Raw genomic sequence first — 24528 nt, 5'->3', positions numbered from 1 at the left:
CCTATAGTAGCAGTGGGGGGATAATAGCCTCTGGGAAGGGACTGGGGCTGTGGGATAGCAGGTATAGTAGGGAGAGATGTGCCTATAGTAGCAGTGGGATAATAGCCTCTGGGAAGGGACTGGGGCTGTGGGATAGCAGGTATAGTAGGGAGAGATGGTGCCTATAGTAGCAGTGGGGGGATAATAGCCTCTGGGAAGGGACAGGGGCTGTGGGATAGCAGGTATAGTAGGGAAAGATGGTGCCTGTAGTAGCAGTGGGGGGATAATAGCCTCTGGGAAGGGACTGGGGCTGTGGGATAGCAGGTATAGTAGGGAGAGATGGTGCCTATAGTAGCAGTGGGGGGATAATAGCCTCTGGGAAGGGACTGTGGCTGTGGGATAGCAGGTATAGTAGGGAGAGATGGTGCCTATAGTAGCAGTGGGGGGATAATAGCCTCTGGGAAGGGACTGGGGCTGTGGGATAGCAGGTATAGTAGGGAGAGATGGTGCCTATAGTAGCAGTGGGGGGATAATAGCCTCTGGGAAGGGACTGTGGCTGTGGGATAGCAGGTATAGTAGGGAGAGATGGTGCCTATAGTAGCAGTGGGGGGATAATAGCGTCTGGGAAGGGACTGGGGCTGTGGGATAGCAGGTATAGTAGGGAGAAATGGTGCCTATAGTAGCAGTGGGGGGATAATAGCCTCTGGGAAGGGACTGGGGCTGTGGGATAGCAGGTATAGTAGGGAGAGATGGTGCCTATAGTAGCAGTGGGGGGATAATAGCCTCTGGGAAGGGACTGGGGCTGTGGGATAGCAGGTATAGTAGGGAGAGATGGTGCCTATAGTAGCAGTGGGGGGATAATAGCCTCTGGGAAGGGACTGGGGCTGTGGGATAGCAGGTATAGTAGGGAGAGATGGTGCCTATAGTAGCAGTGGGGGATAATAGCCTCTGGGAAGGGACTGGGGCTGTGGGATAGCAGGTATAGTAGGGAGAGATGGTGCCTATAGTAGCAGTGGGGGGATAATAGCCTCTGGGAAGGGACTGGGGCTGTGGGATAGCAGGTATAGTAGGGAGAGATGGTGCCTATAGTAGCAGTGGGATAATAGCCTCTGGGAAGGGACTGGGGCTGTGGGATAGCAGGTATAGTAGGGAGAGATGGTGCCTATAGTAGCAGTGGGGGGAGATAATAGCCTCTGGGAAGGGACTGGGGCTGTGGGATAGCAGGTATAGTAGGGAGAGATGGTGCCTATAGTAGCAGTGGGGGGATAATAGCCTCTGGGAAGGGACTGGGGCTGTGGGATAGCAGGTATAGTAGGGAGAGATGGTGCCTATAGTAGCAGGGGGGGGGGATAATAGCCTCTGGGAAGGGACTGGGGCTGTGGGATAGCAGGTATAGTAGGGAGAGATGGTGCCTATAGTAGCAGTGGGGGGATAATAGCCTCTGGGAAGGGACTGGGGCTGTGGGATAGCAGGTATAGTAGGGAGAGATGGTGCCTATAGTAGCAGTGGGATAATAGCCTCTGGGAAGGGACTGGGGCTGTGGGATAGCAGGTATAGTAGGGAGAGATGGTGCCTATAGTAGCAGTGGGGGGATAATAGCCTCTGGGAAGGGACTGGGGCTGTGGGATACCAGGTATAGTAGGGAGAGATGGTGCCTATAGTAGCAGTGGGGGATAATAGCCTCTGGGAAGGGACTGTGGCTGTGGGATAGCAGGTATAGTAGGGAGAGATGGTGCCTATAGTAGCAGTGGGGGGATAATAGCCTCTGGGAAGGGACTGGGGCTGTGGGATAGCAGGTATAGTAGGGAGAGATGGTGCCTATAGTAGCAGTGGGGGGATAATAGCCTCTGGGAAGGGACTGTGGCTGTGGGATAGCAGGTATAGTAGGGAGAGATGGTGCCTATAGTAGCAGTGGGGGGATAATAGCCTCTGGGAAGGGACTGGGGCTGTGGGATAGCAGGTATAGTAGGGAGAGATGGTGCCTATAGTGCCTATGGACACTCAGCTCTATATAAATAACGTGACTTTGCACAGCCCGTTTTCCCCTGTTCTCACCATTACTACAGACAGACTTGCGGATAATAATAATTTGAGAACTGTCTGCTGCCTCCTGAGCCAAAATCATTTGAAGGACACAGCGAGAAGGCGCAGCGAGCGGCGGAGCGGGCGTAAGGAGAGAACACGAGTTGGGTCAGTGGGCACAGCTGGCACTCTCAATACACAACCTTTCTGCCATTGGTATCTGGTGCCTGGAAAGCTGCTCAGTTCCAACCCCCGGGGGTGAGTATATAGATATTATACTTGTATATATTTGTATTAGACTAGTTCATTAAGATCTATAATCCAATCCAGACAATCGGTTTTAAAGGATAAGTAAACCCAAATAAAGATGGATGCTGAATTTTATATATTGAACGTATGGCGGTTCAGCAGTCGCATAACCGTAATAATAATTCTCCTACAAACGCTCAATAAAACTTGACTGTTTCCAACTCGGCATGTTCTGTTCCTCAGTACATAGCAATGATCCGAAAGGGAATTACTACTCAAAGAAATATCTGTGGGGCTGCCAGGGGATTCTCTCTCCCGCGCAGGAACATCGTGCGTCTCGGCTGCGGCTTCTGAAAGCACAGACTGATCTCACTTGATTGCACGACAAATACATTTATTCACGCGGCGGAACAGAGAGAGTACCCAGTGTGTTGATCCAGCACTACAGATATTAAAGGGCAACTTCGCCCAAAAGTTCTAGGCAACTTTCCAATATATTCATTTGTATTGACTGTAAAGCAATCTGTAGAGATCATGGCTTTTGGAAGCAGCATTTGACTCTTTTTCCCTACTTGCACTGCTGGTCCTGACTACGTGTACAATGTAGCGGTAGTCGGATCTCCTTCATCCAAGGCTCAGATTCCCACAATGCTTTGTAGGCTTCTCTTTCTTCACAGGTGACATTGTGGGAAATGAAGTCACGACTGGAAAAAGATGGCTACTGCTCCACCTCAAAGGTAAGTGGAAGTCAGAACCAGCAGTGCAGCCAAGACTAAATAGTGGATGTTTGCAGTGGAGGTTGCAGTTTTGGTTATTGGCAGGGAAATATTGCCTAAGCGCAGATAAACACTCCTATAGAGAAAGAGACAAGACAAAGAAAAGGCTGGCTAGATGTAAGGGATATTGGGCGAATGTGACTTGAATACAGAGGGATTATCCCCAGGGCAAAGGCAATGAAATAAGTGGGGGCATAAAGGCTCAACAGAATAAAATACCCCCCCCCCCCAGAATTCATCAAGCTCAAAAAGTGGAACCAAACTGTCCAACCAGGAGACGGGCGACATAACAGGAGGGAGAGGAGAAACCACGTAGAGAAGAACATAGCGGCCCCACCACGGAGCATTCCAATGTTGGGCTCCTGTTGCTAGGAAACCGTGCGGATCCTCCATTGCTGAGCAGGCAGACCAAAATATGGCTGTGCCTCGAAATCAGCCAATATCAACAACAGGCGCGCTGTTTGCTGCTGTCACCCCCCCAACTAGGCTGATATAGAAATGGGGGGGCTGATAAACATTCATATAATTCAACTGATGGGGTGGGGGGCTGATATATAATAATAGAAATAAACTGATGCGGTGGGGGGGGCTGATATACATTAATAAAAATAAACTGATGGGGTGGGGGGCTGATATACATTAACAGAAATAAACTGATGGGGTGGGGGGCTGATATACATTAACAGAAATAAACTGATGGGGTGGGGGGCTGATATACATTAACAGAAATAAACTGATGGGGTGGGGGGGCTGATATACATTAATAGAAATAAACTGATGGGGTGGGGGGCTGATATACATTAACAGAAATAAACTGATGGGGTGGGGGGGCTGATATACATTAATAGAAATAAACTGATGGGGTGGGGGGCTGATATACATTAACAGAAATAAACTGATGGGGTGGGGGGCTGATATACATTAATAGAAATAAACTGATGGGGTGGGGGGCTGATATACATTAATAGAAATAAACTGATGGGGTGGGGGGCTGATATACATTAATAGAAATAAACTGATGGGGTGGGGGGCTGATATACATTAATAGAAATAAACTGATGGGGTTGGTGGCTGATATACATTAATATAATTAGACTGACCTGGTAGGGGGGCTGATATACATTAACGGAATAAAATTGATGTGTTGGGGGGGCTGATATACATTAATAGAGTTAGACTGATGGAGCTGGGGGCACATATACATTAACAGAAATAAACTGATGGCATGGGGGGGCTGATATACATTAATATAATTAGACTGACCTGGTAGGGGGCTGATATACATTAACAGAATTAAATTGATGTGCCGGGGGGGGGGCTGATATACATTAATAGAGTTAGACAGATGGGGGGTAAGTGTAATAGGATAACAGTGAGTATTAGGCAGCTGGGGTTAAAGGGCAATACAAATGAATAGTCAATAATGGCAGTAATACCCCCAGGTGTATATCACTATTTATATGCCCACCTGGCAGCCCCCCCCCCCCGAGCTGCAACTCCCTGCCAGCCTGCATTCCTCCAGATGTTGCTAAATTATATTATATTCATTCACAGCAGGAATGTTGAACCCCCATTATGATCCCCCCTCCCGCACCCAGACAACGCGAGCCCCCCTGTCCCAGAATCAGCCTGCACCCCTCCATCTGCTGCTGCCCCCTAACTCCCAGCACCCCCTGGCAGACACAGTACTGGACATCTGGCTCTAACATGGAGGAGTGTGTGGGGGGGGAAGTAATATTTTTTAAAAAAAAAGAACAATTTACATTCTATTAGTGATTGACATCAGCAATCCCCCGGGATTTTCTACACTGTCCCCGCTGTTCCCGCTTAATTCCGAAGGATTTTATCACCCTCTCCCGGGAAAGCGCTCAGCGAGCCCACGCTGTGATTATATAAACTGCAGCCAGCACGGGCGGCGTGTATATACACAAGTGAACTCATTCCCACGCACTCATATTAACCGCAACTTCACTCATTATTCTCTATTGGCAGATGTACCTCCATGTCAGCCCTGCACCGAGCATAGAAACAAATACAGTCTGATGAATAGTAGGGGAGGCAATACAAGGCTCAGAGCTCTTACACACAGGTGGTTAAAGTTCTTTTGAGTGCACCTAAAGTGTAATGTCTGATCCCATTGTAAGCAGCAGTCCTGCCCTGCTTTATGGCTGAGATTCTAGCTATCTGTATAACAGAGCATTCTGTCACAGTGGCACAGATCCTATCTGATCCCCCCCCCATTGTAAGCAGCAGTCCTGCCCTGCTTTATGGCTGAGATTCTAGCTATCTGTATAACAGAGCATTCTGTCACAGTGGCACAGATCCTATCTGATCCCCCCATTGTAAGCAGCAGTCCTGCCCTGCTTTATGGCTGAGATTCTAGCTATCTGTATAACAGAGCATTCTGTCACAGTGGCACAGATCCTATCTGATCCCCCCCCCCCATTGTAAGCAGCAGTCCTGCCCTGCTTAATGGCTGAGATTCTAGCTATCTGTATAACAGAGCATTCTGTCACAGTGGCACAGATCCTATCTGATTCCCCCATTGTAAGCAGCAGTCCTGCCCTGCTTTATGGCTGAGATTCTAGCTATCTGTATAACAGAGCATTCTGTCACAGTGGCACAGATCCTATCTGATCCCCCCCATTGTAAGCAGCAGTCCTGCCCTGCTTTATGGCTGAGATTCTAGCTATCTGTATAACAGAGCATTCTGTCACAGTGGCACAGATCCTATCTGACCCCCCCCCCCCCCCCCATTGTAAGCAGCAGTCCTGCCCTGCTTTATGGCTGAGATTCTAGCTATCTGTATAACAGAGCATTCTGTCACAGTGGCACAGATCCTATCTGATCCCCCCATTGTAAGTAGCAGTCCTGCCCTGCTTTATGGCTGAGATTCTAGCTATCTGTATAACAGAGCATTCTGTCACAGTGGCACAGATCCTATCTGATTCCCCCATTGTAAGCAGCAGTCCTGCCCTGCTTTATGGCTGAGATTCTAGCTATCTGTATAACAGAGCATTCTGTCACAGTGGCACAGATCCTATCTGATCCCCCCATTGTAAGCAGCAGTCCTGCCCTGCTTTATGGCTGAGACTCTAGCTATACAGGTGCATATGTATTCAGACCACAGTGACCCAACACCTTATATGGAACCAGTTCATCAGTACAATATTTTGGGCTCAGAAGAGCAGTTTGTTAGCAGCTTAGAAAGGCAAAGAAAACAACTTTATGATGTTTTACTCCACAGCACTGACATGAAGCTGTTGAATCTTTACTGATCCGTGACATGAGTGGGATAGTCATGCATTCTACCCAAATATCATAGCGACGTGGGCTGTGATTCTTTTGATAGCAACCAATTCTGTGCCCAGATTCTGTACCCGTGTCGCTACTACGGCACAGAATAATTATCTATAAGTCACGTTTCACAGGAATAAAGAGCTACTGCCCGTAAAGCGATACCGTCATTTACTACATTATTCCATAATGTTCCCAATAGGACTAACACCAAAGAGCTTGGACCAATTTGAAACAGATCTCATTCTGATTGGTTGTAGAAGGATTTTGTACCCCTATGCTTGTGATTGGACTCTCTAATTGCAAGTGAGCCCTATGCACCAATCACAATAGCTGCTGGGTATTGATTTGCCTTATTAACCTCTTCATAACTAGCAATGACATTGTTAACATCCACCCTACAAAACTGCCCATTATACAGTATTATAAGGACATCCATAATGGGGGTTTCTTAACTCTTTCACTACCAGTGTGCTCAATTTAGAACTGTGACTTTGGGTACTTTCAGGGTTAAGCCACCATTTGACTGGGAGTTGTAAAAGCCGAGTACCCCCTGTCCTACCCTGAAACCAGCATAGACTATCAGTCTTCCTGTTATAATCATCATATTTGCCCCTATGCTGTGCCTGCAAGTCTATTTCACCCCAAATGACCTCCATGCTGAGCCCCCCAGAGAGAACATTCCTCTGGTCCAACAGCTGCATATTATAAGCAGAGAAGCATAAGCCTTGGGAGGAAGGGGGAGTGGCTAATTAGTTAAGGAGCCAAAGGGTTAAACCAAAAGTTCTATAAAATACAGAATTGGAGTCAATAGTTTGAAGTCAGTAGTAAAAGAACGATTAAACCTTTGTCACCCAGAGCATTTGCTCAACAATGTTATCGGTGTAAGTTTCCCTTCTCACATATAGATTGTAAGCTCTTGGGGCAGAACCTCTGTTGCTGTTGTATGGTGCTATTCCCTCTTGTTCTACCTGCTTCTCAGACATTCAGGTTTCTGTCACTTTAAGATCTTATAAACAGATAGTGTGTGAATGGCAGGCATTGGGACCAGGGTATCTCCTGTAACATAGCAGATTAAAGGGAAACTATACCTAAAAGCTAAATATTTTGCAGACAGTGTCATCTAAAAAAAGGTCAAACATACAGGTTTGGCTGGTTTGGTTGCCAATCTTACAGATCTTTTTTCCGACATGATCTTGGTCCTGTTTACTCAGGCTCCTCAGTTGCTGAGGTCAGCATCTATAGCAACCAGGCTGAGGTCAGTGTCTATAGCAACCACGTTGCAGTTTATAGTCTAGAATTTCACAATAAATGTAAGTATTAAGCCCAGGTTAACATAGACTGATCGTAGAAGCCCCCTAGGATTCTATATTGGAGCCTGTAAGCGCCAAGACCCCCAGCTTCTGCTGAAAGGATTTTCAATTTCCTGAGTCCATGGTATGAATAAAAAGTATGGCTGGCACCTGTACGTACACTTACAGATACAAGTGGCGGCTGCCCGAGGAGCTGTGTGCGTGACCAGGAGACTGTGCCATCCGTCTATTGCCCTGAATGCCATTGTCATAAACACTCCCAGCGGGAGGCAACTAGAAGCGCCGCCGAATCCGTGTTCCCAGCGTGAAACAGATGTATGGCTTTACTGAGAGAGAGCTGGATTCCCATCATACCCACAGGGATCAGCAACTCTGCAGCCGGTATGGGTAGAACTACAACTCCCACTATCCCCCATGGTGGGGTGCTGGGAAAAGGGAGCCTTGGGGGAGGGGGTATAACCAACAAGAGAGGGCAAACCTGCAAACTACAACTCCCAGAATCCTCTGTGCAACACCTGTGATGGTCGGGGATATATTCCCCTCTCTGCCCCGACCAAGCTTCGGAATAAAGACATTCAACAGCTGGAAGAGCCAATCACAAGTTACTCAGGCAGCAAAGTTCCATGGTAAGTTCTACCAGGCAGGACTCGAATGCTTGCACCAGGTCTAGTAACCCATAGCAACCGTTAAGCTTTTCCCTTTCAACCTGGCGACCAGAGAAATGGTTCTTCCATTCTGGTCGCTAGGGGTTACTAGACCTGGTAGAAACTTTTATGACATTACCATACTGGTGGCTGTGCTCTGGCTGATAGTAACACCTAGGGGCTACAGATACATAGTGGTGGATTTCAATAACAAGGGGGGCAAGTAGACTGACTCTTTATTTTAAAGGGAACACTACATTGCAGGACATTTTTTTTGTAATAACCCCCATCCCCACCACTTTGCAGATCTGCAGAACATCATTCTAATTCCCCCATGCCTTTACACATACATTGTACAGCAATTGCCCCCTATATAGAATTATACTGACCCCCCAAGACATAAATACAATCCACTTTACTTTCAGCAATGGCAGCAAACCAACAGCAAGCTCTATATACACTGTATATTTATATGTATATATATATTTACATACCTTGACATGGCACAAGACAGATGGATGCAGACAGAGGTGTTAGTTACACATTATTTCAGAAGATGAGGACAGAATGGAAAGCAGAAGGTACAGGAGGAGACTGTCTGTATATAAAATACACAAGTGGATGGACAAAGACAAAATAGAAAAAATAAAAATAAAAACAACAGATTGGGTTAAAAAGACAGGGATAGGACAATTACACAAGGCTGCAGCTTACTGTGGGCTCTTGGGGTAGAAGGGAAGAGTGACATGGCTCAGCTCTTGGATGTCAATGGCAGTTGGCTCTGCAGAAATAGCCTGTCTCTTGGTCCTCTGCTCCCCCAAAGTGGTGGGGTTCTGTTTGTGAACCTGTTGGGTGGCCGGTTTGATGACAGATCGGTACTTATCCAGTTCGTTCTGGAGCCTCTGGATCAGCTCATCCTTCTGATCCAACTCCAGCTCCAGTTCGTCTATGAGCGCATCCCTCTGCCTGAGCTCCTCTATCTTCTCCTGCAGAGCGTACTGCAAGTCCCTCAGAGTGCCCATGTTCCCGGCAGGGGCCACGGCTGCCTTTCCTTCTCCTTTCGTCGTCTTCTCGGCCACTTCCAAGCCCCCAGCCCGAAGGAACCACCACAACCTCTCGGTCGCTCCCAAAGCGCTCCTTTGCGCAATGAAGGTCCAACTTCTCCTGGTCTTGGAGACGCGTCTCCGCTCCAACCAAGGGAGGCTGCTGGTCAGATCCAACTTTGCTCCCCACACCTGGGTGGGTTCTACTCTCAGTTGTTGCTCCCCAACCCCGGATAACTTTTAGGGTTCTCCCAAATGAATGATCCAGGACAAAGGGTCTCCTTAAGCCATGACATCATAAATAAAGGCGAACTTTGCGCTAAAGCTTTCACCATCCAGATCCAATGAGAAACTGCTCCCACTGCCCAAAAATAAACCCCAAGACCCTGTTTGTATTGCAGCCCACTTGTAACCAATCCACAGGTCCGTTCCTCTGTTCCTGGAAGTCTTCTTGCTCCTGTTTCGGCCACACAAGTCTTCTCCTGGAGAGTCCACCAAGCTCAGCTGTTGCGTGTGGCTGCTACAACGTGCGACAGAGGCAGCGGCAATCAGAAGCCGAGGCAGGGAGGAACATTAGCATGCATGGTCTCTGCAAAAGGCAAAAAAAAAAATCCCCTCCCCTCTTTCAGAGGAGTCTTGGCTGCAGGATTGCAAGGGGAAGCAAAGGGGGAGAGACATAAACATGGGCAGAGAGGGGCTCCTCCTTGTACTCTGAGCTGGGGCTGATCATCTGCAGCCCCTCACACTGTCTGCTCTCTGCTGCAGGGGTCCTGTTAACCCCATCACTGCCTCCTCTCACCCCTTTCCTAGACTGCTGCTGTTACCTAGGCACCCTATTAACCATGGCACTCACTTGCTCTGCTGCTCACAACTGTATTATTCTTAGTAACACAGAGAGAAGCACATGAGCAGCAGCAAGGCAGGGAGCCAGCAGGAAAGGATTCATTATTAGTAGGGTCCAGAAGCCACACGCTTTATAATTAGAGTAGTGGCAGTCGCAGACTACAATTGCCCCAAAGCTTTTGGGCTGAGTTGGTCAGGGGCAAAAGGGAAAGGGGACTGTCATTTTAAATGAGGGAAGAAAGTAGGGGGTGTCCTGTCTAAAAAGGACTTTTATCAGAGGAAGTTTTGGAGGAGCCCCTGAAACATGTGTGGGGGTTCCACATATTTATACAGTGTCTATGGCTCACTGACAGTTGTGTATGGAAATAATAAAGCATCCACTTTTTGTGATATTGTAAAGGTACTTCCCTCAATTGTCCAGTGAGTCCTTGGTGACTTCTAATATCCTTATCATTTACAGTAGGGGGTACATTATCCCTTATAATACATGAGTGATACTCAGAGTTCCCTGTATAACTCAGCCTGCAGCCTTGTGCCTTTATATGGGCACAGAACCCCTCAGTGACTGCTAATATCCTTATCATTTACAGTAGGGGGTACATTATCCCTTATAATACATGAGTGATACTCAGAGTTCCCTGTATAACTCAGCCTGCAGCCTTGTGCCTTTATATGGGCACAGAACCCCTCAGTGACTGCTAATATCCTTATCATTTACAGTAGGGGGTACATTATCCCTTATAATACATGAGTGATACTCAGAGTTCCCTGTATAACTCAGCCTGCAGCCTTGTGCCTTTATATGGGGGGCACAGAACCCCTCAGTGACTGCTAATATCCTTATCATTTACAGTAGGGGGTACATTATCCCTTATAATACATGAGTGATACTCAGAGTTCCCTGTATAACTCAGCCTGCAGCCTTGTGCCTTTATATGGGCACAGAACCCCTCAGTGATTTCTAATATCCTTATCATTTACAGTAGGGGGTACATTATCCCTTATAATACATGAGTGATACTCAGAGTTCCCTGTATAACTCAGCCTGCAGCCTTGTGCCTTTATATGGGCACAGAACCCCTCAGTGACTGCTAATATCCTTATCATTTACAGTAGGGGGTACATTATCCCTTATAATACATGAGTGATACTCAGAGTTCCCTGTATAACTCAGCCTGCAGCCTTGTGCCTTTATATGGGCACAGAACCCCTCAGTGACTGCTAATATCCTTATCATTTACAGTAGGGGGTACATTATCCCTTATAATACATGAGTTTTACATTAATTTTTTTAAAATCTATAAAGCCCATGCAGGGACAACTAACTTGGCCTCCATTTACCTATCCTGCAGTCTGTTGCCCTATTTACACACAAAGAATCGAATGCTTTCCTGGTTACTATTGGGTCAGCACTTGTTCATATACTGTTTGGGCTTAGCAGGAATCCCCATTGCACTGTGCTTTGGATGAGGGCTCTACAGGGCCCCCATGTGACCAAGCATTTGGATCAGCCCAGTTCTGTTCATTTGGAGCTGGATCTTTATGCGTGTGGCCCAATTAACTGCATTAAAATTTGCCATTGGATAGACTGCAGGGAAAAACGAGGAAAGCACTTAACTGGGCCATGAAACGTAATCTAGCAGGTACTACTGGGCTACCCCGGGTAAATGCTGGTGTAGTAAGGGTTATGTGCTGGCTTGTGTGGAATGCTGGGAGTTGTAGTACAGCAGCAATTGCAAAGTTATAATTATATCACTGAACTCAAACTTAGAGCAAGGGGTCCATTCCTGGCAGTGGGGCCAAACCTAGAGCAAGGGGTCCATTCCTGGCAGTGGGGCCAAACCTAGAGCAAGGGGTCCATTCCTATCAGTGGGGCCAAACCTAGAGCAAGGGGTCCATTCCTGGCAGTGGGGCCAAACCTAGAGCAAGGGGTCCATTCCTGGCAGTGGGGCCAAACCTAGAGCAAGGGGTCCATTCCTGGCAGTGGGGCCAAACCTAGAGCAAGGGGTCCATTCCTGGCAGTGGGGCCAAACCTAGAGCAGGGGGTCCATTCCTGGCAGTGGGGCCAAACCTAGAGCAGGGGGTCCATTCCTGGCAGTGGGGCCAAACCTAGAGCAGGGGGTCCATTCCTGGCAGTGGGGCCAAACCTAGAGCAAGGGGTCCATTCCTGGCACTGAGCTCAAACCTAGAGCAAGGGGTCCATTCCTGGCAGTGGGGCCAAACCTAGAGCAAGGGGTCCATTCCTGGCAGTGGGGCCAAACCTAGAGCAAGGGGTCCATTCCTGGCAGTGGGGCCAAACCTAGAGCAAGGGGTCCATTCCTGGCAGTGGGGCCAAACCTAGAGCAAGGGGTCCATTCCTGGCACTGAGCTCAAACCTAGAGCAAGGGGTCCATTCCTGGCAGTGGGGCCAAACCTAGAAAGGAAAGGTTCATTTTGGCACTCACACGGTTAACCTCCCATTACTGAAGCAGCTGACAGAGGCCCCTAGTAAATGACACACATAGCGACTCTGATGCCAGTGGCACATGGAGGGTTAACCCTACGCCGGAAGGATGATGTTTGATGTGTGCATTGTATTTACCCATCCCCTGCCAGGATGAAACACCCAGTTATCCCAGGGCGCAGCAGGCACCGCAGGGGGGGCACGGCATGGAGGAACAGATTCTCAGAACAGTGGGATAATAATAATCTTTTACAGATGGAAAACCTCTCTCCAGATGTTGTTGGACTACAACTCCCAGCACCAGAGGAGCGTTACAAGTGGCACATTCCTGCAGATAAAAATATGGCTCCCTTGCTTTAGTCTTATGGGCAGCAGCTCAATACCTCCAGGTCTACAAGCCGTGGGCATGGTGTGTGCCCAGTGTACCCCCTTGAGGTGCCAGCACCCTACTTGTGAGCTGGCTGTTCCTGCCACAAGTAAATATCACCCACGTTTGCCTTTTCACGCAATTTGCCTTTTCACGCTTTATAATGTCTCTTTAAATCCAGCTTCCTGGCTCCACCCTCCACCCCCAGCTCTCATGACCCAGGAGTTGAACAGCTGGGGGGCATCCCTGCACTATATACACATCATGCCTAAATATTCCCATAGGGACATGCGATATAATGCATTGTAATTACACAAGACTGCGCAATTGTGACATGACTTGTGTGCCCAAGCATTTATTCTTTGTTAGAGATGGCACGGCCTGTGGCACAGGGGGCATGAACAGGCAGGGGGCTAATAACCTGGCCAACACCTGGCTTATCAGGTATCTGATGGCAGCCCTGAATGTGTACAAGTAAAATGCGTGCCCCAATGGAAAAAAAGGGCCCCTACGAAATTATGCCCAAACTCCACCCACTCTCCAATCAAGCCCCTCCCACTCCCCCACAAGCCCTGCTCCTTCTGCAACCCATAAATGACACTTTACCATCTGACTGCAGTACAGGTATAGGACCTAATATCCAGAATGCTTGGGACCTGGGGTTTTCCATATAAGGGATCTTTCTGCTAAAAAATATTCAAATATTAAATAAACCCAATAGGGCTGTTCTGCCCCCAATAAGGGGTAATTATATCTTAGTTGGGATCAAGTACAGGTACTGTTTTATTATTACAGAGAAAAGGGAATCATTTAACCATTAAATAAACCCAATAGGGCTGTTCTGCCCCCAATAAGGGGTAATTATATCTTAGTTGGGATCAAGTACAGGTACTGTTTTATTATTACAGAGAAAAGGAAATCATTTAACCATTAAATAAACCCAATAGGGCTGTTCTGCCCCCAATAAGGGGTAATTATATCTTAGTTGGGATCAAGTACAGGTACTGTTTTATTATTACAGAGAAAAGGGAATCATTTAACCATTAAATAAACCCAATAGGGCTGTTCTGCCCCCAATAAGGGGTAATTATATCTTAGTTGGGATCAAGTACAGGTACTGTTTTATTATTACAGAGAAAAGGGAATCATTTAACCATTAAATAAACCCAATAGGGCTGTTCTGCCCCCAATAAGGGGTAATTATATCTTAGTTGGCCTTTCCGTAATTCGGAACTTTCTGGATAACGGGTTTCCAGATAAGGGATCCCATTCCTGTACTAGCTGTACCCCCTTGGTGGCAGCCCACAAATAATGTCCCCCGTGCCTGTGATGTACACTGGAGTGCAGTGATGCAAAAGCCATGGCATTCTGGGAAAAGGATTGTGGGAACATGGCTGATTGGGGTAAATCTTGGCCTTGCCTTTTCTTTTTAAATGCAACAGAGGCTGCTGAGCTCCATACTATCCCCCCTGTCCCTCCTGCACTCCATTGGCCACAGAAATAAACAATAGGCTGACATTACTAAAGCATTCTGGGGGCTGCTGTGTAACATCTCCTGCGCGGCGCTTATATAACTGAGCTCCTTCAGTCTGATGAATCACAGGCCGGTGCTTGCCAAGCTGTGCTACTCTCACTATGAACAAAAAAGGAGATCCCCCCGTAAGCAGAGCCTTAGCAACGGATGAGGGGCCCATAGGCATTGCTGGCAACCTGTGGCCCCATTAAAATGTAACTCAGGGGGTCCAGTATGGAGCCCTCCAACTGCAACTCCCAAGAGTGAAAGGCTTTTAAACTGCCCCCCTTTATATCAGTCGGAACCAGTCTTTGAGACCCGGACTCGTGTCCCGCGACCTGCGACCCGGACCCCCAACCTGCATTTCTACTGGTTTCGACCTGAACTGCTTTATCCACAACCTGATCCATGACCCGCTGGCCGCCATTAAACAGGAAGTGCTGCTGCTGCGAACCGGGAAGTGGCGTCATAAGTGGGCGGGGTAGAAAAAGGTTTATAAAATGGAGTAAAATATAGATAATATACGTAATATAACATAAGAGATATGGATAAGACCTGCAACCCAACCCACTGACCCGCATCTATACCTGCATCAGAAAATCCTGCCCACAGGGTACCTGCTTTTCTTGGGGGGTAACTGGCAGGTACCCGACCCACTGCCTCTACCTTATGTATCTACTAACAATACCTATTGTACAGCGCTGCGGAATATGTTGGCGCTTTATAAATAAATGTTAATAATAATAATAACAATAACCTTTATATACAATATAACATATACTTCCCACCACCACTAGGGGGCTCCAGCGATGCTGCTGCTTAGAGAAATGCCTGTGACTATAGCAAATAAAAAAGGTGTGGCTTACAGTTATATGGGCGGGGTTTATGCTGCATTAGGGTATAACTGGGAATGGTTGGGGGGGGGCAAAGTCCTATTCCATACTACCTACCGACTATGAGATAATTCCTACTCCTGGGAACAATTTTGCCCCCCCACTGTGCTTTCTGTGGCAGAAGGAGGGGCATAAAACTGGCTGCTCTTATGGCGAATAACACAGCAACATGGCAGCTTCCATTAATGCAAACATACAGGAATAATAGGTTCTACCCCCCATAAAAACTCTGCTACTTTGAATTAGGGTCATCAAAGTCCATATAAATGTATATATCAGTGGGCCGGCCCAATTCCCGTATCCTTAATTCCCCTCATCCCAAAAAGGGGTTACCGGTTCCAGGAAAATGTTCGGCGAGCGGCGTGGGAGACCCCGGATAGCGTCCGTCGCAGTCCCTCCTGTTTAAACACTCGCTCAAATATTTATATCTTGCAGAAACTAAATGGAAATTTAGGAATAATACTGTTTAAAGGGGAAATTGACGTCTCTGTGGAATTAATACACAGTATATATATATATATATATATATATATACACATAGAGCAGCGACAAGCATATGAGAAAATCCTATTCGAGGAGGAAAGTTTCGATTCTTCCAAACCCGGCTCAAAGATGTCACCTAAGGTGGGCAACCAGTTGGTGAGGGCTATAAAACTGGGGGGCTCACCTAATTAGAGGGGGGGTTAAACTGGTGATGCTATCTTGGTAAACCTCTGATCTGGAGGGGAGGGATATAACGGCTACGAGTGCAGCTTTCAGTGACCAGTTGAGCGTTTGCAGCAATGCCGTTTGGCAAGGATACCAGCAGTTTTAGAGTTTACCTTGTTATTTTTTAATCGCTTGTGCCACCTAGTGGCAGAAGTTAGAATATGCCAGTAAATGAATAAATGTGACAGTTATATGAGTAAATGTGACAGATACACTGAGACTCTAGGACTCATTTACTAGGGCTTGCACTTTCCTCCGCAGTCATTTTAGGGTTGGACTGGGCCGACGGGACACCGGGAAAAAACTCAGTGGGCCCTGACCTGCTCCTCGCTGCCCCCCCAAACCTGATCATGGCAAAGTATAAGGTACATACATTGGGGAGGGGGGGGAGGGCTGGTGGTGGGTGAGCGGCTTTTGTTCCAAATCGGGCACTGATGCCCCGGACCTACACAGATCCCTGGGGGAGGGTCTTGCTAACAGAGTAGTATGGGGCCCAATGATTTCTGATGGCCGTCCTGGTTCTGTATCGCTGCAACACACCAGGCGCCACCATCTTTCTTGCCCCCGTACAATAGGAAGGGGTGTCATACTGAATGGGTGGTAGGGCATTGGCTTAACTTGCCCTTTAAGATGTGTTTATAGCGCAGCTGACTGACAGAGAGCAGAGCGAGCGCTTGATATAAATGGGAAACTGTTTACACAAGAGGAATAATATTCACATCCTTCCCAAAAGGTTTTTTCCTGCCGTCTGTTCTTCCTGGCGCTTCTCTTCTCACACTGCTTTCAGTTCTGACCCAAGTTGCTCCACTCTCACATGGGGGTAGAGGAATAGGAGAGCTAAAGCTTGATCTTGGTCTAGTAACCCATAGCAACCAATCAACAGATAACATTTACAGCTTAGTAGAATGGAGTCAAATAAAAAAAAATGGGAAAGTCAATTATTGGTTAAAGCCATGCCTCATAATGGCCAAAATACAATCAAGGTCTTTATAAACCCCACCCACTCCCTGCAAGCCCCGCCTCCTCTGTGGCCCATGAATCAGACCTTCACATCTCTAGGGGCACCCTAGAGATCCTTTTACTGGTCCCACACCTGCGCCCCACTGGCCCAGTCTCATAGAATCCCCTTGGGCGGCCAAATCCCACAAGATCACTCCGCTGATCATGCACATCGGTCTCTGCAGCAGTGGAGCTTACAATCTAATTTCCCTGTATCTGTCGGGTCAATTCTATCAGAGGCCATTTAAGTTACTACAGGGCTTTGGCATTTTGCTTACTCAATATATTTGCTCTTAACCTATAGGATTGGCTCAAATCTAGATGCAAATGACCCATAGCAACCAATCAGGTTTGTGTATTTAGTTTCATTGTGCCCTGTAAAATTGTGCCCCTTGTGGCCTGTATTGTCTGTGTATGGGCTGTAGGTGGCAGCATTGCACAGATTCCTTCCCATATAACAATATATACTATATATGTATAAATATAAAACATAATGTATGGGAGTTAGTGCCACGGTAGATTACTATGGGCACAGTGGCACAGTGGCACAGGTTTCCCTTCAGTGGTTTTGTATTTGGAGAGGGGTGCAATTTAAACTTAATTAAAATAATTCCCTCCTCTTTTATTCAAGGGAATGTAGATAAATGAATTACATGGGTGTGACTCTAGCCAGGGGAGGGGGGATAATGGCAATGAGATGTAACTGTGAGTGCTGCCCAATGGGGTGTCAGGGGTATCATCCCTGCTAGTAGTTCTTGGACTACAATTCCCAGCATGCCCCAACAGTTGAAGACCAATTACCTACAGGCAAGCCTCCCATTCCCCTACATACATTAATTACAGACTACTGAAACCATGTAGCGGAAGCCAGATTACCTACAGGCAAGCCTCCCATTCCCCTACATACATTAATTACAGACTACTGAAACCATGTAGCGTAAAACAGATTACCTACAGGCAAGCCTCCCATTCCCCCTACATACATTAATTACAGACTACTGAAACCGTGTAGCGGAAGCCAGATTACCTACAGGCAAGCCTCCCATTCCCCTACATACATTAATTACAGACTACTGAAACCATGTAGCGGAAGCCAGATTACCTACAGGCAAGCCTCCCATTCCCCCTACATACATTAATTACAGACTACTGAAACCATGTAGCGGAAGACAGATTACCTACAGGCAAGCCTCCCATTCCCCCTGCATACATTAATTACAGACTACTGAAACCATGTAGCGGAAGACAGATTACCTACAGGCAAGCCTCCCATTCCCCCTACATACATTAATTACAGACTACTGAAACCATGTAGCGGAAGACAGATTACCTACAGGCAACCCTCCCATTCCCCTACATACATTAATTACAGACTACTGATACCGTGTAGCAGAAGCCAGATTACCTACAGGCAAGCCTCCCATTCCCCCTACATACATTAATTACAGACTACTGAAACCGTGTAGCGAAAGCCAGATTACCTACAGGCAAGCCTCCCATTCCCCCTACATACATTAATTACAGACTCCTGAAACCATGTAGCGGAAGCCAGATTACCTACAGGCAAGCCTCCCATTCCCGCTACATACATTAATTACAGACTACTGAAACCATGTAGCGGAAGCCAGATTACCTACAGGCAAGCCTCCCATTCCCACTACATACATTAATTACAGACTACTGAAACCATGTAGCGGAAGCCAGATTACCTACAGGCAAGCCTCCCATTCCCCCTACATACATTAATTACAGACTACTGAAACCGTGTAGCAGAAGCCAGATTACCTACAGGCAAGCCTCCCATTCCCCCTACATACATTAATTACAGACTACTGAAACCGTGTAGCGGAAGCCAGATTACCTTCAGGTAGGCCTCCCATTCCCCTACATACATTAATTACAGACTACTGAAACCGTGTAGCGGAAGCTAGATTACCTACAGGCAAGTCTCCCATTCTCCCTACATACATTAATTACAGACTACTGAAACCATGTAGCGGAAGCCAGATTACCTACAGGCAAGTCTCCCATTCTCCCTACATACATTAATTACAGACTACTGAAACCGTGTAGCGGAAGCCAGATTACCTACAGGCAAGTCTCCCATTCTCCCTACATACATTAATTACAGACTACTGAAACCATGTAGCGGAAGCCAGATTACCTACAGGCAAGTCTCCCATTCTCCCTACATACATTAATTACAGACTACTGAAACCGTGTAGCGGAAGCCAGATTACCTACAGGCAAGTCTCCCATTCCCCCTACATACATTAATTACAGACTACTGAAACCGTGTAGCGAAAGCCAGATTACCTACAGGCAAGCCTCCCATTCCCCCTACATACATTAATTACAGACTCCTGAAACCATGTAGCGGAAGCCAGATTACCTACAGGCAAGCCTCCCATTCCCGCTACATACATTAATTACAGACTACTGAAACCATGTAGCGGAAGCCAGATTACCTACAGGCAAGCCTCCCATTCCCACTACATACATTAATTACAGACTACTGAAACCATGTAGCGGAAGCCAGATTACCTACAGGCAAGCCTCCCATTCCCCCTACATACATTAATTACAGACTACTGAAACCATGTAGCAGAAGCCAGATTACCTACAGGCAAGCCTCCCATTCCCCCTACATACATTAATTACAGACTACTGAAACCGTGTAGCGGAAGCCAGATTACCTTCAGGTAGGCCTCCCATTCCCCTACATACATTAATTACAGACTACTGAAACCGTGTAGCGGAAGCCAGATTACCTACAGGCAAGTCTCCCATTCTCCCTACATACATTAATTACAGACTACTGAAACCATGTAGCGGAAGCCAGATTACCTACAGGCAAGTCTCCCATTCTCCCTACATACATTAATTACAGACTACTGAAACCGTGTAGCGGAAGCCAGATTACCTACAGGCAAGTCTCCCATTCTCCCTACATACATTAATTACAGACTACTGAAACCATGTAGCGGAAGCCAGATTACCTACAGGCAAGTCTCCCATTCTCCCTACATACATTAATTACAGACTACTGAAACCGTGTAGCGGAAGCCAGATTACCTACAGGCAAGTCTCCCATTCCCCCTACATACATTAATTACAGACTACTGAAACCGTGTAGCGGAAGCCAGATTACCTTCAGGTAGGCCTCCCATTCCCCTACATACATTAATTACAGACTACTGAAACCGTGTAGCGGAAGCCAGATTACCTTCAGGCAAGCCTCCCATTCCCCTACATACATTAATTACAGACTACTGAAACCGTGTAGCAGAAGCCAGATTACCTACAGGCAAGCCTCCCATTCCCCCTACATACATTAACTACAGACTACTGAAACCATGTAGCGGAAGCCAGATTACCTACAGGCAAGTCTCCCATTCTCCCTACATACATTAAGTACAGACTACTGAAACCGTGTAGCGGAAGCCAGATTACCTACAGGCAAGTCTCCCATTCTCCCTACATACATTAAGTACAGACTACTGAAACCGTGTAGCGGAAGCCAGATTACCTACAGGCAAGTCTCCCATTCTCCCTACATACATTAATTACAGACTACTGAAACCGTGTAGCGGAAGCCAGATTACCTACAGGCAAGTCTCCCATTCTCCCTACATACATTAATTACAGACTACTGAAACCGTGTAGCGGAAGCCAGATTACCTACAGGCAAGTCTCCCATTCTCCCTACATACATTAATTACAAACTACTGAAACCATGTAGCGGAAGCCAAATCGCCTCCCATTCCTCCCAATGCCTTGCATGTTTCTTTATACAGTTGCCAATCAGCGGCTTCTGCTACATTATTTCATGTAACGGTCTATGTATCTCATTTTGCTTGTCGGAGGAAGCAGTATTTATAATAATAAATAGTGCTCTAACCTTTAAATATGGAGCCCAAGGCGTTAGGCGGCCCCAGGCAGGAATGTAGCGCAGGGATGATGGGAAATAAAGCAGGTGACCTGTATATGTTATATGTCTAATTTTAGCCTCCATAGAGTCTCTCTTTGTTATTCAAATTGGCAAACATGCCCCAAGTCACCGTCTGTGGCCTCTCGCTGACACTCCAAGCGGAGCCCTATCAGCAGCGTCTGTTGTGCTTTCCTTAAATAGTCCCTTGCAGGGCCAAGCGCATTCCGGGAATAGCTACGCCAGCTCAGGGCATTGTTTGGATGAGGGAAATCACTGAGAGTGGGGCAATGGCGCCCTCTGCTGGCCGTACCGCACCTAGCCAGTCTGACATCATAGTACTCTAGTCTATAGGACTGATCTATTACATCATAGGCAGATCTTGTCATGTGACCCTGAGATATATAAGCAGACTGGGCACGGGGGGGGGGGGGTTATTTAACTGTATCAGTGCTGGCACAGAGCAGGGTGTGTGTAGGGTGCCAGCTGGGGAGCCTGTAGTGCCCATAAGGCTGCTGTACACGGGAACTGGTACATCAGCCCTTGGCACTAAAAATGCCAATAACGTAGGAATAGCTTTATATACGTGTACCAGTCGGCTCACTTACAAACACAAGCGCAAGTGCAAAGTAGATTTTTCACGCTTACAGCTCTCTGTTCCACGTCGGGGCCCCCGGGGGCCCATCTGAAACTCAGCACTTTGCACATATCTTATCTGATATTCACAAGCCCTTCTGTGATGTGAATCTGCAGTTTCCCTCCCCCAGTCGCTGCCGCCCAACAATCACCGCAAGTTAAAAGCCTTCATCCCCCCCTGCCATATATTCCCCCCGCTCCGTGCGTCGCAGCCCCAAGAGCAACGTTTGTGCGCTTTAACTTTCCCCTGAATCAATTGCTGGAGCCGCATCGGCTTCTCCCTTCCAGTTACCCAACCCTGTCAGTGTCATACGGTGTAACATGGAACCCCCCCGGGGCATTGTGGGACATGCACAGGCGGCCATACACGCTAAGATCCGCTCGTTTGGCGAGGTCACCAAGCGAGCGGATCTTCTCCCGATATCCCCACCTACGGGCCCTGGGGCCCAGGGCTGGAACTAGGGGTAGGCAGAAGAGGCAGCTGCCTAGGGCGCAATGATTGGGGGGCCTCTCCTGCCTGCCTCTCCGGCCCTGGAGTTGGCTGCTGGGGCCAAACGATCGAATTATAACGACGGCTATAGGTATCTGTCGGTTCAGGGATGGCATCAACGAGCCGATACGGTCTCTTATCCGACTAATTTTTTAACCTGCCCGATCAATATCTGCCCGATTTCAGGCCCATCATTAGTGCCCATACACGGCCAGATAATTGGTCAGATGAATTGGTCTAAGGGACCCAATAGCTACAGTGGGGGTGAGCAGGGTCGGACTGGGGGGTGCAGGGCCCACCGGGGCTCCCGCCCCAGGGGCCCTGCAGGTGCCACAGCCAGCTGTGTCCCCCTACCCCCCCCCCAGGGGCCCCCCTACCCCCCCACTGGGGCCCATTAGGGCCAGGGCCCACTGGGATTTTTCCCGGTGTCCCAGCGGCCCAGTCCGACCCTGGAGGTGAGTCCCAGGTCTGCTTCAATTTCAGCTACGCCCACAACCACAACATCTTCCCAAACTTCCCAAAGAAGAAGAAGAAGAAGAAGAAGAAGAAGAAGAAGAAGAAGAAGAAGAAGAAGAAGAAGGAGGGGAAAGAGGAAAGGAAAAGAAAGGGAAAGTATCACTGACTATAAATGACTGACAGGGAGGCACAAGAGTCTCACAGAGATGGAATCACAGAGGTCGGGAGAAGAAAAGGAAAAGTAGGAAAGGAACATAATAAGGAACAGGAGTCCATTGATGGAGATGGAGGAACCCCCAGTATAAAGGCGCTGGGCACATATGGGCAGGGGGCACCTCCCCGGGATGGCAGAGCAGCTGGTACCATTGCCCTCTCCATGTTACAGGGCCCAGTATCTGATTGTGCCCCAGTGGGACGGGCATTGGCTTTGCTGGGGGGGAATTTCTCTCTGTTGTTTCCTTCTATGGGAAAGTTGCTGCCGTATTGTGCAACGATTGTGCTTTTATTTTGTTAATGTTTTATTTATTTAATAGATATTCCTCTCTGATACCGACTGTCTGCGTCACTGCGGGATTGGGGGCCCCTAAGGGGGTTCATCAGCAGAGGGAAAAGTAATAGCGATGCACCAAATCCACTATTTTCAGATTCAGCCGAACCCCGAATCCTTTGTGAAAGATTCAGCCAAATACCGAAACCGCCCCCCCCTCTTGCACAGCGAGGAGATGAATCTCGTGTGAAAGTGGAGCAGATTTCCTGTGTCCCGACGTGAGACGATGCACATACAATAACATAGCTGAGCCGTGACATAACCATAAGTCCATACATCTCCGCGTGTGCGCCGGGGGGGGGGGACCGGCGAGTGTCCGCGCACATCTGGGATTGTATTTATGGTGGGAGAAGCGAGCGGCCGGCGCATTTCCATGGGAAAGTTGTTAAATATAGAATCCTGGAGAGCAAAGGAATCTGTAGGCTAATTATGGCAAATCCCAGGCGCCCCCTAGTGACTGGACAGGGAACAACAGTCATCACATTGAGTTTATGGAGCAAAATTCTATTACATGTAAATTATACATTTCACTGGTTTTAAATGGAACTAAAAGCAATATTGTGAATAAAGCTATTTCTTAACCACCTTCACCGGTGTCTGGAGTGCGTACCCATCGAGAAATTGTGCTCGTAAAAGCAATATCTGTCTCTTTCTGCTGGTTGTGACTCTTGAGACAAGGTAGCAGACATCGGCTCCCCTCTAGACAAGACTCCATTTCCCACAATGCTTTTTTCAAAGCTCTGTTAAACACAGTTGGCTTCTTCTATGTTGTAGCGATAGTCAGAACCAGCAGTGCACACTTTTCTTCCGAACTAATACTCTGTGAGTGCCTGGGCCATTATAAATCACACCAAGACCAACTGTTCCAACCAGAAACCCACTGATTCAGGGCATGGATCATCCCAGGCACTAACGTCTGACCAATCACTGTGTGTTGCAATGACTCGGGGTGTAAAAAAAATTAACCTAGCCAGAGTGTTGGTCTAAGCTGTTCAGGGTTGGGCTGGCCTATTGGGAGACTGGGGAAAATCCTGGGGGTCCCTGGGCTGGATCCTTTTTACCAAGACCAATGCCCCTAGTAGGCTGCCATTACTTTAGTCTGCCCTGGCTATGACTACTTTTATTTATGTGCCCATTTCTCCCACAGAAGCGACTCCTGATGAAGTCTGGGAGCCCCGGTACGCCCTCATGTCCCACTCCAACACTGCTACTATTCTCAGCATCCATAAGGAGCATCACATTGTGCATGGTTCATTTAGACTTTATAGGGGATGTACACTCCCATCAATATAACTAAATGTAAAATTGCTCAATACTCTTTATATATAACTCTCAGAATTGTGCCCCTTTTAGCTGCACCCAAAGCAAGTGCCCACCCTATC

The 24528-nt window shown here is 47.6% G+C and overlaps 1 protein-coding gene across 2 annotated transcripts in view; it reads right to left on the bottom strand.

Moving 5' to 3' along the window:
- The window catches only part of prkg1 (protein kinase cGMP-dependent 1), a 467630-nt gene that overhangs the window by 403984 nt on the left and 39118 nt on the right, over nt 1-24528 (bottom strand). The window contains exon 1 of one of the 2 annotated variants that reach the window (XM_002935428.5): nt 8995-9913. The exons of the other annotated variant lie outside the window; for it this stretch is intronic. Coding sequence (XP_002935474.2) covers nt 8995-9302 — 308 coding nt within the window. The 5' untranslated portion in view covers nt 9303-9913. Of the gene's footprint in view, nt 1-8994; nt 9914-24528 lie in introns of those variants that run through there. 2 annotated transcript variants of the gene reach the window in all.

Source organism: Xenopus tropicalis, chromosome 7, assembly GCF_000004195.4.
Source record: "Xenopus tropicalis strain Nigerian chromosome 7, UCB_Xtro_10.0, whole genome shotgun sequence".
NCBI lineage: Eukaryota > Metazoa > Chordata > Amphibia > Anura > Pipidae > Xenopus > Xenopus tropicalis.
Note: the sequence above shows the minus strand (reverse complement) of the source record. Positions and strands in the feature narration are given on the sequence as shown.